Source organism: Corythoichthys intestinalis, chromosome 9 (assembly GCF_030265065.1).
Source record: "Corythoichthys intestinalis isolate RoL2023-P3 chromosome 9, ASM3026506v1, whole genome shotgun sequence".
Lineage (NCBI taxonomy): Eukaryota > Metazoa > Chordata > Actinopteri > Syngnathiformes > Syngnathidae > Corythoichthys > Corythoichthys intestinalis.
The window spans coordinates 43567025-43583620 of record NC_080403.1 but is presented as its reverse complement, the minus strand read 5'-3'; the positions used below and the strand labels follow the sequence as shown (position 1 = coordinate 43583620).

The window sequence follows — 16596 nt, the reverse complement described above, 5'->3', positions numbered from 1 at the left end:
GCTATTGATTTCCTGTTTTTTGTGGTTTTTTTTATTTATTTATTTTTTTGGGATGATTTTGATTTTTCAGTAATTTTTTTTTTTTTCATTTTCACTCATTGGCTGCTATTGATTGCGTGAGATGTCCAATCCATTTAGACTGGGAGTGTCTTGCGCTGTCAATGACACTAAAAAATGAGTATTCCCAGCTAGTCCTCCCATTGTTGTCAATGGCAGTTGTCATGTTGACCCATCCTTATCTATTTAGGATAGATGAATACAAATACTTTAAATGTTTATCTTTTTTTTTAATTAATACTACAAAATTGTAAAAAAAAAAAGATTTGGGGAAACTCATTGGCTGTCATTGATGGCACTAGACGTCCAATCCATTTAGATTGAGGGGGCTGCCCTAGTCAAAATGGATTGGACATCTCGCGCTGTCAATGGCACTGAAATATGAGTCAGTTCTCTCAGTTTAAATAAATTGGAAATCTATTGTCAATGGCATTTGAATTGGAATTGTTCTTGACATTGGAAAAAAGTCAATTCAAAAATGTGCAAATAAATAAAAATGGAAATACATGTTTTTAAAAAATGCTAATATCAATCCTGTTTTTGAAAAATTAGGGAAGTGAAAAAAATTGAGTAAAATAAAAGCATACTATACAAAATAATAAATACAGTGCCCTCGATAATTATTGGATTTATAATAATTATGTGTTTTTTAGCTTCTAATTATATTTTTTTCTTCTAAATAATATGGGACCTTAATGGAAAATCTGTTGCCCTCTGCCCGAAAGCTGAAGATGGGTCGTCACTGGGTCTTTCAGCAAGACAATGACCCTAAACATATGGCCAAATCTACACAGAAATGGTTCACCAGACACAAAATCAAGCTCCTCCCATGGCCTTCTCAGTCCCCAGACCTCAACCCCATTGAAAACCTGTGGGGTGAGCTGAAGAGGAAAGTACTGAGGAGAGGACCCAGGTCTCTGGATGATTTAGAGAGATTCTGCAAAGAGGAATGGCTGAAGATCCCTCTTTCTGTCTTTTCTTATCTTGTGAAACATTATAGGAGAAGATTAGGTGCTGTTTTGTTGGCAAAAGGGGGTTGTACAAAGTATTAACACCAGAGGTGCTAATAATTGTGATACACATTATTTGATGTCAAATAATTATTTCTTTATGTGGGATTTTTTCCCCCACTGAATAAATGCACTTGTATTGAAGGTTGGATTTTTCTCTTTTTTTTCCATTGAGGTCCCATATTATTTAGGGGAAAAAATTGTTAGAAGCTAAAAAACACATTATAATAAATCCAATAATTATGGAGGGCACTGTATAAATACAAATAATTAACATTTATTTTTAAATTCAATGTAATTAAAAAAAAAACTGTACAAAATTGTAAAAATATTTTTCCAAAACTTGTTAGGCCATATTCATGATCCCCAGCAACCCCCCGCCCAGTTTGCGCAAGCCGGACGCGTGGTCACCGCAATTCCGCGATTTTGTCAGCCAGTGTTTGGTAAAGAACCCGGAGAACAGGGCCACCGCCACACAACTGCTGCAGGTATTTACTACTCTAAAACTCCATCGGCGTGGCCACAAGAAACAGTGACTTTGACTTTTTTTTTTTCTTCTTCTCTAGCATGCTTTTATCAAGGCGGCCAAGCCCGCCAGCATCCTCAGAGCACTCATCAGCGACGCCATGGACATCAAAGCCAAACGCCAAGAGGCGGAGCAAGAGGATGACGATGACAATTCTGTATGTTGCCGCAGGAAAAAATGTTTTGTTAAGTCGCTCACTGCCCTTGACATTGTTCTTTTTTTGTAGGTTTTAAAAATATTAGGGTTGTTCCGATCATGTTTTTTTGCTCCCGATCCGATCCCGATCGTTTTAGTTTGAGTATCTGCCGATCCCGATATTTCCCGATCTGATTGCTGTTTTTTGCTCCCGATTCAATTCCAATCAATCCCGATCATTTATCCCGATCATATACATTTTGGCAATGCATTAAGAAAAAAATGAATAAAACTCGGACGAATATATACATTCAACATACAGTACATAAGTACTGTATTTGTTTATTATGACAGTAAATCCTCAAGATGGCATTTACATTATTAACATTCTTTCTGTGAGAGGGATCCACGGATAGAAAGACTTGTGACTTTGTATATTGTGACTAAATATTGCCATCTAGTGTATTTGTTGAGCTTTCAGTAAATGATACTGTAGCCATGCCCAAATGCATGATGGGAAGTGGAACCATGACTGTGCGTAGTGCATGCGTAGTGCTACCAATTGATATATCTTCTCTGCGTTGGGTAATAACATAAGGTGTTAAGAAAAAGATCAATTGCTACCTTGTTTCCCCACATTGCTTCCCATGATATTTCTAATCGTAGGGAGAGGGATTATAAGGCTTTAGCCAATTAACAAACGGCTCCAAAGGCTGCCAAAATTCACTGTACTCATTTTACGCTGCCTTTTATCTCTCTATATAGGTAAAACGGCGCCATTACAGATTGAGCGTGACAATGCGTGAGTGGATCGTGTAGCGCATGCATTAGTTGCGTTAATATATTATAAATCATAATAATAATAAATATTTTAACGTAATACATTTTGTAAAAAATTCATTACCGCCGTTATCGGGATAAATTTGATAACCCTACCTTAAGCCTAAACTAAAGACTCTGGATGAGTGTAACATATTATGTCTGTAACGTTAAATACAATTAGAAAACGATTTAATTAAAAAATATATATAAATATTAAAAAAAGGCATGGCCGATATTTTTTGCCGATTCCGATACTTTGAAAATTACGTCGATCGGGACATCTCTTAAAAAAAAAAAAAATATATATATATATATATATATATATATATATATATATATATATATATAATTGTATAACAGATAAATGTTTAAAAATTTAAAAACAATTAAGAACAATAAAAAAACACAATAATTTAACTTTTCCTCATTGTTTTTATTTCGGCCAGATTTCAGACTGAATAAAAAACAACCTTGGACTGAAAAAAACAAACTGAAAATGCTAAAAACTGAAAATACATTGACTTTTTTTATAGTGAAGTTTGTTTATTTTTCTGGTTTCAGGACGAGGACGAAGTGGACCAGGGCACCATGGTGAGAGCGGGGTCTGGCGACTCGGCCACCATGCGAAGCGTGGTTCGGCCAGACTCCCTTGAGGACCAGACGGGAACCGTGCGGTCGCAGCTGGGGACCATGATCATCAACTCGGAGGACGACGAGGAGGAGGAGGAGGAGGCAGGCACCATGAAAAGTACAACCTTTTTTAAAAGATAAAACAAAATGGCTGCTATCGACGGTGCTAGACATCCAATCCATTTGAAATGAGAGAGTGGCAACGGATGAATGAACGTTCATTTGCTGCCAGGAAGTGGCCAATCGCATATGTTTTCTCATTCATGTGACTTCAAGTTGTTGGAGCCTTCCTCAATATCCGGTAAACAAAAGTCCAATGAAAAGCAAACAACAGTCAAAATATTAGGAGATACAAGTCGCCATACTACGAGAATGAAGTCAAACATCGTAATATTATGAGAGAAAAGTTGTAGTATTACAAGATTAAAGTCGTAATATTATGATAATTAATTCATATATCGTAGAATTAAAGGATAAAAACCATAGTATTACGAAATTAAAGTCATTTTGTTGCTTGTTGTAACGTTACGTGAACCAGATGTTTGGTTTCATGGGCTGAGACTTATCAACACCAAACTACTTTTGGCCTAAAATTAGGAGATTGAAGTAATACTGTTATCAGTACAGTGGTACCTCGACATACGATCCTTTCGACATCCGACGTAAAATTTGACTCGTCATTTGTCTCGACATGACATGTTCGAAATACAAAGATTTATAAGAAAGTCTCAATTTCATTGTTTTCCCGCAAGACTGACGCACGGCGGATTTTCTTGTGAGAGAAATCAACATGGGTCCAAAGAAGGTTAGTTCTGCCGGTAGAAAAGGGTGACTTACCATTGAAATTAAAAAGCAAATGATAGAAAAATATGAGCATGGTGAGTGAACTGGCTCAACAATATGGCCAGTCTCCCTAAAGCCGGTTTCTATAAGTAAAGATGATAATAAAAACGCTTTCTTATTTCCGATTTATTATTAGTAGGGTTGTTCCGATCATGTTTTTTTGCTCCCGATCCGATCCCGATCGTTTTAGCTTGAGTATCTGCTGAATCCGATATTTCCCTATCTGATTGCTTTTTTTTTTGCTCCCGATTCAATTCATATCATTCCCGATAATTTTTCCCGATCACATACATTTTGGCAATGCATTAAGAAAAAAATGAATAAAACTCTGACGAATATATACATTCAACATACAGTACATAAGCACTGTATTTGTTTATTAAGACAATAAATCCTCAAGATGGCATTTACATTATTAACATTCTTTCTGTGAGAGGGATCCACGGATAGAAAGACTTGTGACTTTGTATATTGTGACTAAATATTGCCATCTAGTGTATTTGTTGAGCTTTCAGTAAATGATACTGTAGCCATGCCCAAATGCATGATGGGAAGTGGAACCATGACTGTGCGTAGTGCTAATTGATATATCTTTTCTGCGTTGGGAAATAACATAAGGTGTTAAGAAAAAGATCAGTTGCTACCTTGTTTCCCCACATTGCTTCCCATTATATTTCTAATCGTAGGGAGAGGGATTGTAAGGCTTTAGCCAATTAAAAAAAGGCTCCAAAGGCTGCCAAAATTCACTCTACTCATTTTACGCTGCCTTTAACTCTCTATACAGGTAAAACTGCGCCATTACAGATTGAGCGCAACAATGAGTGAGTGAGTCGGGCAGTGCATGCATTAATTGCGTTAAATATTTTAACGTGATACATTTTTAAAAAAATTAATTACCGCCGTTACCGGATCAAATTTTATAACCCTACCTTAAGCCTAAACTAAAGACTCTGAATGAGTGTAACATATTATGTCTGTAACGCTAAATAAAATTAGAAAACGATTTAATTAAAAAATATATGTATATTAAAAAAAGGCATGGCCGATATTTTTTTGCCGATTCCGATACTTTGAAAATGACGTGCTCGGACCCGATCGGGACATCTCTAATTATTAGTATTATTATATTGTAACATCAGCAAGGAAGTCGCCTGCGTCGTCAGGTTTTTAATCATTTATTTCTGAACTTGTGCAACACAGTACGACTACTGTCCACCGTAGCCTACGCCAAAAACATGATAAAAATAAAAACTTCCCACTCTACCGGACCTCCCTCTCTCTCGTCAGTCACACAGTGCGTTCAGGAATGCAAAATGTTATATAACTTATATTTATGTTATAAAAACGTGAAGTTGTTCAGGGCACATAGACTTCCAACTTCCAACGCAGCTTTAGAGCGGCTGTGTTGGTAGGGGCAACATTCCCATCAAAGTTCAATTCAATTCAATTCAATTTTATTTGTATAGCCCTGGATCACAACAATGTTGTCTCAAAGGGCTTTGCAGAGGCAATATGATACACAATCAGAAACAGCAAATGAAGCTAAGTCCATTGTCAATGCATTGACATTAAAATCAAATCATAAGTAGTTTATTTCACAACCATTTTTTATTTTATCAAGTCAAAGCATCTGATAATTACTCATTGTCTGCCATTGATGGTGCTAGGCGTCCAATCCATTTGAAGTAGGGGTGTTGGCAGTAGTCATTAGCATATCATGCTAATCTTTCCAGTCGGCGTTTGTTGTGAGCGCCCACCAGAGGGCGCACTTAGCTCATTGACCGTCACAAGGGAGAAATCTACTTGTTCTAGAAGCATATAAGAACGCTGACTTTTTTATTTTATTTTATTATTTTATTTTAATGAGTTCCCACGTGTGCAGTTAATCAACTAATTGTCTGCCAATAAACAAATCTATCAAAATGGTTGAAAACCTTTTTTGAGGCTAGTTAATTTAAATATATATTTTAATACTTAAAAAAAGGAAAAATAAGGGGGGGGGGGAAATCTTTTCATAAAAAGTGTTACTTTAAAGAGTTTTTAAAAAAAATCTAATGATTTAAAATATATACATATAGAAAATTTAATTTAAAAAAGAGCAAAAACTATCCAATAAATATGAAAAATAGCAGTAAAAGATTGCCCTCCCGGTCTAAGCAAATTTGACGTCTATTGCTGTCATTGGCAGCCAATAAATTAGTAAAAAAAAATCATTAATTCAAAAAAAAGGAAAGTTGGAATTTGAAAATGTTGTTTAATTTTATTTAAAAATGTACAAATATTTTATTGTCTTAAAATTACTTCAAAAAGATTTCTACTCATTTTTTTTAAAAAATTGGGGCAAAAACAGTAAATCTGTAAATATTTTCAAAATGTATATTTTAAAAAACAGCTAATATTAACAAACGACAAAACATCACACTTTAAACAAGATTTTATAAATGAGGTTATCACTAGTAGATGTCCAATCCATTTGAAATGGGAGGATTGGCAACTTATGAACGACTGCGTCGTCAATGGCAGCAAATGAGTTAAACACAACTGAGTGCACTTGTAACCCATTAATTATGTATATCACATTAAAGAACCGTCGGTGATATTCAAGTGTAAGCACATGGCATGGATTGGTGAGCTCTCATGAATAATCAAAGTGTCCGTTTGCCGCCCTAAAAGGAACGTTTCGAGTTACATGCACAGTATAAAACGGAAAGCGAGTCCCGAAATAGTGGGCCCGTATCGATGTGGAGATCGGGTTACCGGCCGCACCATCGCAATGCGCCGATTCCCATCAGGTCTGAGGGAAAGAAATGTATTTGGACCCACCATCCAGTCCAAGAGGATTGGACCACGAGCGATGTCAATGGCAGCCAATATATATATTTATATATAATATATAACAAATATATAATATATAATAGGTCTAAATAATTTTCTCATTTGTTTTAATTTTTTTTCAAAAATTAAAATGCTTTAGTGAATTTTTAAAAATTATTTTTAATTTGGAATTTCGTATTTTCTTGTAATACTTATTTTTTTACATAATTGAATGTATTTCTCTCATTTTTAATTTTATTGTATAATATATAGTTAGTTTTAATTTTTAATTTTCATTGTTTTTTTTTTATGGTTTTTATGTGGAATTCTTTTTAAATGTTTTATTGTTTTATTCTTGGAATTTGTTTTTTAAATTTGGAATTTACTTTCTTTTTAACAATCTTTTTTTCACATTTGAAATATATTTAATGATTATTTTTTTATTGTTGTGGTTTTTCCATTTGGATTTTTTTTTCACCTACTGTAATACTTTTGAAAATTAAAATATTTTAGTTTTTTTAAAACATGGATTTTTAAAAATTTTTTTTTCACTGAAATTTAAGTTTGAATTTATTTTGAATATTTTAGTCTTTTAAGCACTTTTTTCTTTCCTTAAACTTGAAAGACTGGCTGCCATTGACAGCTATAGATCCATTTGGACCGGGAGGCCTGTCAACAACCATTCAACGAGTTAATGCGTCCCGAGAGGTCAAAGCATTTGACACTCAGATTAAAAGCATTTGACACTCAGATTATGTACTTGTATAGATTTCAGCATATGTGTTATTGGAGTTAGCAAATCACTAAAAACATGAAAGTTTAGCATACAAAAGCTGTTCTCAGTTGGATTGGATGTCCCTTGCTGTCAATTGCGTCTACTGTGTTTTATTTTGCACCTGTTTTTGTGTTAGGAACGGACGAGAGCTCGCCGCCTTCCAAGCCGTCCTTCCTGGAATATTTTGAGCAGAAAGAGAAGGAGGAGGCCAGCAGTCAAAATGGAAGCCAGGCGTCAAAAGTGCTATCGGAAGCTGATCTCCGCTTGGTAAGTGGGGCGAGCGCTGTCAAATGTCAGCAGTGTCAACAAAAAATGTTTTGTTTTAGAAATACGGGTAATAATAAATATAAAAATTAGGGGTGCATGATATATATTTTTTGAAACCGATATTGATAACTTCCTGCTCCTTAAGACCGATATGATAACCGATAATATAAATGTAAATTCACCTGAGTTTTTCAACACCTGTAGGTACAAAATACTAGTGGTGGATTCAGCATAGATTTGCCTTTGACCTAACCAGAATTTCATGACATGAAACAAAACAAAGACAAGAACAGTTATGACTTCAAATAAAGTGCCCATATCAGTTTTTTCAAATAACTATAATTTGAGTCAATCACAATCGATCAGTCAATATCATTGACGATGTGTGCCTCTGAACAATAAGCACAGAACTAAAACAAACATAAACCCAACAGGTATTGGAGACTTTTGTTGTCTTTGTCCATGAAACAACTTTCTTAACCTGGCAATTATAGGACAGCAAGCCTATCAATAACCAAAAGGCCTCTTAATAACTTAAGGCAGTGCTTCTCAATTATTTTGTTACGCCCCCCCCCCAAGGAAGACGTAAATGTTTTGCGCCCCCCCCAAACTCTCTTCCGCCACTGTAAATAGTGTAATTGGTCTATAAAAGAACGATTATTAATACGCCTCTGCCTAACGTTGTCCTTTTTATCTATTAAAGAAAATAAGTAACATAGATCAACTTATAATAAAGTATAACTTGATTAACATTGTTTTGTTTGTAACAGAAAAGACTTAAAGCGCATCAATTTGTCTGAAATAAAAAAATAAAAAAATAAAAAAGTCACGTCCAAACTAAAAATACACTAAAGGTACATTTTTGACCGTTTGATACTGAAAAATAAAATGTAATAAAATCACTAAATAGTAACAAATTCAAATTGATTAGAAACATTAACTCATCAGGACAATATACCAAAAAATGTGGCCAAAAAAAAAACTGAATAGAAGAAAAACGACAGTGTCTTTGGACAGAAGGACAATTTTTATTTTTGCTGCTCACAGTTTCACCTGCTTTGCAATGTTTGCAATGGTGTGGGGTTATTTTGCACTGAGCGTGCTGACAGTGCTCATTGGTTTACTGATATAACATTGAAAAAGCGGGACGAATGTTGGCAATATTCGGCACGTTTTCGCTGAAAACAATCAAGCGGCTTATCAATGAGATTGGGATCTAATGTCTTCAAGTGGCGTCGTAATGGATTTGGCTTCCGCCTGTCCGCTATAATAATTTTTAGACACAGTAAACAGTGGTCTTTCCTCACCTCACACTGTATTAAAAGTCAAAGCCAAAATGCAAACGGCCAGAAAAAAAGCGCATTCTCGGCGGCAGAGGGAGAACCGTAGGTGAGGGCGGTCTTTGTGACGATCCCAAGTCGAAAATCGCACTTCTCGGGCGGACACGTGAGAAGACAGTGGGTCGCTGCTTGAGTCCGGCCGGAAAACGGCTTTCGAAAACGGCCTATATAGCTCTTCATATCTCTTTTCTGTGTGCTCTTGCTTGGTTCAAAAATACTGTGCGCGCTCTGAAAATGAGAGCGCCACTGCCACCCACTGAGTGGATGTGCAAGTACACTTTATTCTAGTACGGCAAAAAAAAAAAAAAGCATGTTCCCCGAGGTCACATGCGCCACCTATTCCACCACTATTTGAGAAGTACTGACTTAAGGGTAACCATAGCACTGTAAAATGCAAACATTGCCTTATTGACATAGTAAGGTTCATCACTCAGTAATGGAGAAATAAGGCCTGTAGAACAGTAATTACGTGCCATAATTAATATTAACAGGCCCGATAATAAATAATGTTATTGGATTTATTGGGATGACGTCATAATTCCTATTATCGGACCGATAATTATCGTGGATCTCTGGTAAAAATGAAATGAATACCAACGAATTTTTCTGAACATATGGCGGATAACACTCAAGTGACTTAAATTTCCGCTCTGAGACCCCCAATATGGCCAATTTTCAAAATTGTCCGATATGCATGTGTGACACATCATTGGAAAGCTTATCGTCTCAATTTTCTGGGGGAATAAAAATTTTGAACAGGAGGGCACTTTTTTTTATTTTTTTATTTTTATTTTTTTATAAATAAAAGTTTTTTAAACAGCAAAACCCTATCTGGAGGTGAGAGCACTGCAGAGCAGAATTACAGACGCCATGACTTTAACGAGAGATTATCACGTACTTACCTTGTTTCAATCCAAAAACTCCATGTAGCATGTATCACGGAATGTCAAGACACAGCTGTGAATGGCCACAGCTGGATTTTGGGGGAGCAAATGTCGCGATGCAGAAATCGCAGAGATGTTCTTTTTCATAAATTTACCCTTTTAAACATTTTTTTTTTCAATTTGTCTTTGTTTGAATGGATTATTTGTCATCACAAATAATGGGGAAAATGCGACAGTAACAAAAAAAAATACAATTAAGCGATAGTTATGAGGTAGATAGATATCCGTGACTTTTTTACAGACGCCATTTTTTTCATTGGGACGTCATTTGTTCAAAAGTTTAAAATATGCGAGTGAATAATTTTTTAAAGTGTTTTTTTTTTTTTTTTTTTTTTTTTTTTTAAACAAAATATTAGACATCAATTAATGATTCTGAGCTAAAAATAATGAATTACCTTCGTTTTATGGCTGGGTTGAAACAAAAACGGTTGCGCAACATCGGTACACGGGGGTTTCCAGGGTAAAACGGGCAAATTAAAAATAGTTTGGCGGCTTAATGCAAAGACATATTGTTCTATCAAACACAACAGTTGTTTTGGCTTAAAATACAGCAATTTCTTTTAAATAGGAGTGCAAGAGCAGAAACTGATTTTTCAGTCGTGTCTGTGTTTTCCGCCATATATTTTTTAACCCTTGGGGGAAGACTTATGCATGTCACATATGCAGTAAATGAACTAGTGTACTATCAACACCTTCTAGATGTGAATACTCTTCTAGATGTAGTTTCCAACTGCTGGTTGCCCAACCAAAATGGCCGCCAGCTATGAACACTGCCGTAAAAAGATGAGCACTTGATGAGATGATGATAGACATCCAATCATCCTTCTGGCTTGAATTAAAATTAGTTTACCACTAGTAGGTGATAGATTCGGGACAAAATATCATTTGAATAGCATAGCAACAAACTAAATAGCATACCTAGCAATTAATGAAACAACATGATCGGTAACTGACGAAATAATTAACACAGGACATGAACTTTGAAAATGTTTTTATCCTCAGCGCTGCAGTGCATGCTGGGAGGCATGAGGCACGGGTTGCAATATTTTGGGACAAATACAGTGTTGACAGCAGGTGGTCGCAAAGGTTGTCTCTCTCCCAAGGGAAGTGAGAGATTAAGCAGGGATGGTGAAATGAAGCTTCTTTAATCTTGATCAGAGTGGTTCATTTGCTCTCAATTGGTCTTGAAAAGGCCAAAAGTGTTGAATTCTATTGCTATTTGTTTAAGAAGATACAAATGTGCTTGGTTTATATGAACATAATGCAAAAAGTGCTATAAGGATAATTTTATTCATTTTTTATTCAGAAATAACTTTCCCATATTGTGTGGCTTTAAATGCTTCCTTTTTGCATGTCCATTTCCAGTCTGCGCTCCTGAATCTTCTGCTTGCGCCCCTAAAATTTTTAAGTTAGGGGTCACTGTGCTCCTAGTAAAAAAAATGTTAATCTGGAGCCCTGGGTTGGTTAGATTGCCACCGTTAACCAACGCTGAGCGACTTTAAAGCAGGGTTCCAGCGGGTCCTTAAAAAGTCTTAAATTTAAAACCAAGATATTCAAATTCTTCAATTGTTTACGATGTAATCGAAGATTGCAGTCGGTATTAAATTTCCAGATCATGCGTTTAATGCCTGTGTTGCTACAAACATTTTCCATTAGAATAGTGTTAGCTCACTGACTGCCATTGACGGCGCTAGACATCCAATTTATTTGACTGGATTGGACGTCTAGCGCCATCAGTTTCACTGAAACTAAAGCTTTCACATTCAGTATTTTGTGGGCATTTACTGTACAGGTCACCTCCTGTTGATTTTGGGTTACTGAAAAGGAAGTGACTCAAGAATGTCCCCAAATGAATAGGAAGTAACCTGTAAATGCCTTAGAAAGAACAGGAAGTCACCTGTAAATTCCTTAGAAAGAACAGGAAGTCACCTGTAAATTCCTTAGAAAGAACAGGAAGTGACCTGTAAATGCCCCAAAATCAACAGGAAGAGACCTGTAAAGGCCTCAAAATCTCTTCGCCTAGCATTGGCTGCCACTGACGGCCATAGACGTTCAGTCGATTTGAATTGGAATTGGATCAAATTTGTCGGATATAGACCCTACTCACCTACGTCACAAAATGACGTGTCGCTGTATCCGGCCGCCATATTGTCCGTATTTTTTAGACCTATTTTCATTGTTTTCAATTAGTCGTGCAAGTTATAGAGCAATTCATGGAAGCCCCGGTGTTATCTGACGCCGTAAACTCATTGGATGCGTTGCATAAAAGGCGTTATGTGGAAAAGCTTCAGTTTATCCATTCGCCAGATCCATATTTAATGCCTAAATCGATGTTTTTCGACCCGCTGTCTTCGCCGTCTTTACCTGACCCTGATATTTACAACTATCTTGTCCACACAAAATCAGCCTATTCTCACGAAAGTTTGAAAAACTTTAAGAGCTTGGAGGCTTATAAATGCTACGTTGCTGGTTGGGTGAAACAGGTCCTCGTACACGAAAATTCGGCAGGAATCTTGTGCTCGGGAAGGTGAGTTACGAAATTTTCAATTCAAAATCTTTTGTTCTTGCTAATATCCACTGTCAAGTCTAATGTATTTCATGTCATTTGTCAATGGAGCGAGGGCTTTTAATGTTTATATGGTTTAGCGATAGCACTCTCACTACATACATATATAATATGTAATAAATATGGAGTGCGATAGCACTACTCCAGATTGTCCCTAGTTGAATTTATTTTTTGGCTTTTGACCTCAATAGTGAAATTGTAAATTAATTGTATGACAACTGTCTTATTATGCCCTTATAATTATATATTTTCAGGTAGTTCATTCACAACGTCTGTGTGTATGTTGTCGGCGATTAGCCTAGCAATGATCTTAATTGTTGTTGTCAGCCCAAAACCCTCTAAGTATATATTAAATGCATCTTACCAGATATAAAATGACTACTACATAATCTGTGGTAGTCGTTTGGAGCCCAGTTTTCTCGTCGAATTGCAGCAGTCAATCTCGCTCTCCTCTCCGGGTCTCTCGGAATACGGTAAAACTTCAAGTCTCTCTGTCTATCTTCTCTGTTTTTGCAACCGACGGCCACACACGACTTCACCATTTTGATTATTAATGTTAACGAGCAGAAAAACACGCCATAATAGGAGGAATTTACGAAGCGCTAATGCATTAACATGACGAGTATACGGACAACATGGCGCGGGGGCGTGGCTGTGACGTCACGTGAGTAGGGTCTATACCAGACTCACCGCTGTTCCAGCGATTGAGTCTGGCGACCGTCCGGCGGATCAAATTCCGAGGGCGGAGCAAGCCACAGCAAACAGACAGCGGAGTGGACCAATCAGCGACGGGCCGACGTGACGTTGTTAAAGCGATAAGTAATTAGCGTGAGCAGAGAATGGAGACGTTTATTCAACATGGCTAGCGGGAGCCATGGTGTTGGTCTTGTGTGTTTTATCAAGGGTAGGGTCAATGCAGCTAGCTAGCAGGAGATTTTGGAGCACTTCATGCTTCCATCTGCTGAAAAGCTTTATGGAGATGAAGATTTCATTTTTCAGCATGACCTGGCACCTGCTCACATTGCCAAAAACACTGGTAAATGGTTTACTGACCATGGCATTACTGTGTTTAATTGGCCTGCCAACTCTCCTGACCTGAACCCCATAGATAATCTGTGGCATATTGTGAAGAGGAAATTGAGAGACACCAGACCCAACACTATGGATGAGCTTAAGGCTGCTATCGAAGCATCCTGGGTCTCCATAACATCTCAGCAGTGCCACAGGCTGATTGCCTCCATGCCACGCCGCATTGAAGCAGTCATTTCTGCAGAAGGATTCCCGACCAAGTATTGAGAGCATAGCTGATATAATTAATTGAAGGTTAACTATTTTGTATCAAAAAACACTTTTTTGTATTGGTCGGATGAAATATGCAATTTTTTTGAGATGGGGATTTTTGTTTTTACTTGACTTTTTTGCCAAAATCATCAATATTAAAACAATAAAATGCTTGTATTACTTCAGTTGTGTGTAATGAATCTAAAATATATGAAAGTCTAATGTTTATCAGTACATTACAGAAAATAATGAACTTTATCACAGTATGCCAATTTTTTGAGAAGGACTAGTATATATGTGAAATCTACCTTGACCGCAGGTGAGCTCATGGACAGCGGAGGATCTGCGCGCCCGGCTAGCTGCTTTGGACCCACAGATGGAGCAAGAGATGGAGGAAATCCGACAGCGCTACAGAGCCAAGAGGAAGCCCATCCTGGACGCCATCGAGGCCAAGAAGCGGCGACAGCGCAATTTGTGATCTCGTCCAATGGCAAGATTTTACACAGGCAGGTGGCAAAGGCACAAAATATTGTGATGTCATGTTTTGTAGCTACAAATGAATATTTTTTGGAAATACATATTACATACAATGTTTTTTTTGGGGGGGGGGGCACCAGTATTTAATATATGAATTTTGTCATGAACTTATTCTATTTTGTGCTCAGAAAATACTCTTTCATCCCCCATGATCTTATGTTTTGTAGCCACGAATTAATGTTTTCGTGGCAAAACATAATATGGTACTTTGTGGCCATTGAATTTCTTTGTGGCTCCAAATGAGTGTTTTATCATAAGAAAACAGGATTTTCTGCTTACATATTTTATTATTTGCCCCCGATGTGCTTGTTAGCCACAAAATCACTTTTTTTTTCGTGCAGTATACCTCACTTTTCGGCAGCAGCTTACTATTTGTAGTAAGCATATCAGATTTTGTGGCCATCGTCTAGTCATTCTGGGTCCCAGGTTTGTATTTTTGTGAGTTATTTTTGTCTGGAAATGTGGATTTGCGCACTATTTTGGAAGCGTTTCAGCTTTTTTTTTTTTTTTTTTTTTTTTTGGGGGGAGCCGCCGTCTTGGAAGTTGAACGACTACCGCATTTGTCGCTTTTTGGTTGCTTTGATGCATGTGTGACGTTTGGACTTCAGGAAGCTTCTCAGGGTCAAAATGCTGGTTAAGTCTTTGCCTGCCATTGATAAGGATAGACGTTTATTTTAGATGGGAGAATGAATTTTTTTTTTTTTTTAATCATTTTTATTTCCCTCTCTTAAAAGAAAAAATGTCTTTTGCTTTTAGTTTTTGTCTTTATTTACTTTTTATTTTTGGTTCTAGTAAAAAAAAATTTAAAACAAAAAAAAAAAAAAGAAAACCAGCAACATGGTCTTAATTGTTTACACATTGATTTTTTTAAATGAGAGAACTAAACATTTTTTCCCGATTTTTGTTTCCCTATTTTAAAAAATAGGTCGGAAATGTTATATAAATAGTTTTCATTTTTTTAATGTAGTTTTAATAAAACCCTTTTTTTTTTCATTTTTGGATGCAATTAAAAAAACGTTTTTTTTTTTTTATTTAAAAAAAAAAAAAGAATTCATGAAAGGGGGAAAAATACTGATGAATTGCGGACAATGAATCTTTGCCCTTAATTTTATTTACATAAAAAACATGAAGTTGATGGCCCACTAATTACAATCCTGGCCTAAATAACAATATTTTCTTGTTCGTTTTTTTTTTTTTTTTTTTTTTAATCATTTTTATTTCCCCCCTCTGAAAAGAACTTTTTTTTTTTTTTTTTTTAAATTATTTTTATTTCCCCCCTCTTAAAAGGAAAAAATATATTTTGCTTTTAGTTTTTGTCTTTATTTACTTTTTATTTTTGGCTTTAGTTTTAAAAAAACTGGAAAAACAGCAACATGGTCTTAATTTTTTACACATTGACACATTGATTTTTTTTAATGAGAGAACTAAATATTTTTTTCGCTTTTTGTTTCCCTATTTTAAAAAAATAGGTCAGACATGTTATATAAATAGTTTTCATTTTTTAATGTAGTTTTAATAAAACCCTTTTTTTCATTTTTGGATGCATTTAAAAAAAAGTTTTTTTTTTTTTTTTTTTTTTTAATTAAAAAAGATTTTATTAAAGGGGGAAAAATAGTGATGAGTTGCGGACAATGAATCTTTGCCCTCAATTTTATTTACATAAAAAACATGAAATTGATGGCCCACTAATTACAACCCTGGCCTAAATAACTATATTTTCTTGTTCGTTGTTTTTTTTTTTTTTTTTTTTGGGACATCAAGTGCCATCAATGGCAGCCACTGAGTTAACTGTTGCTGCCTTTTTGAAAAAGGGAACATTAGTCGAAAACACTGGATGTTAAAGGGATGAATTATTATTTTGTTTTGCACGAGCTTTTGTCTTACTGCTGCAAAAGAAGGCAACAATTGCCTTTTTAGGTCCTTTTTTGTTTTCCGCCTGAAAAGCAACTTGAACTTTTTGTCTGACGAGCAGATTGACTTTATAGAGCTTGCAAGTTGCGCTGTTGATGTTTTTGCGCCATTCAAGAAAATAAAGATGAGAAAACCAGG

General features: G+C 35.9%; 1 protein-coding gene across 1 annotated transcript in view; it reads left to right on the top strand.

The window, feature by feature from the left end:
- Positions 1-16596, top strand: part of LOC130922226 (serine/threonine-protein kinase 4-like) — a 31434-nt gene extending 14838 nt beyond the window's left edge. Inside the window, exons 7-11 of the mRNA XM_057846850.1 lie at positions 1418-1555; positions 1634-1750; positions 3112-3298; positions 7749-7879; positions 14330-16596. Coding sequence (XP_057702833.1) covers positions 1418-1555; positions 1634-1750; positions 3112-3298; positions 7749-7879; positions 14330-14488 — 732 coding nt within the window. The 3' untranslated portion in view covers positions 14489-16596. The remainder of the gene's footprint in view (positions 1-1417; positions 1556-1633; positions 1751-3111; positions 3299-7748; positions 7880-14329) is intronic.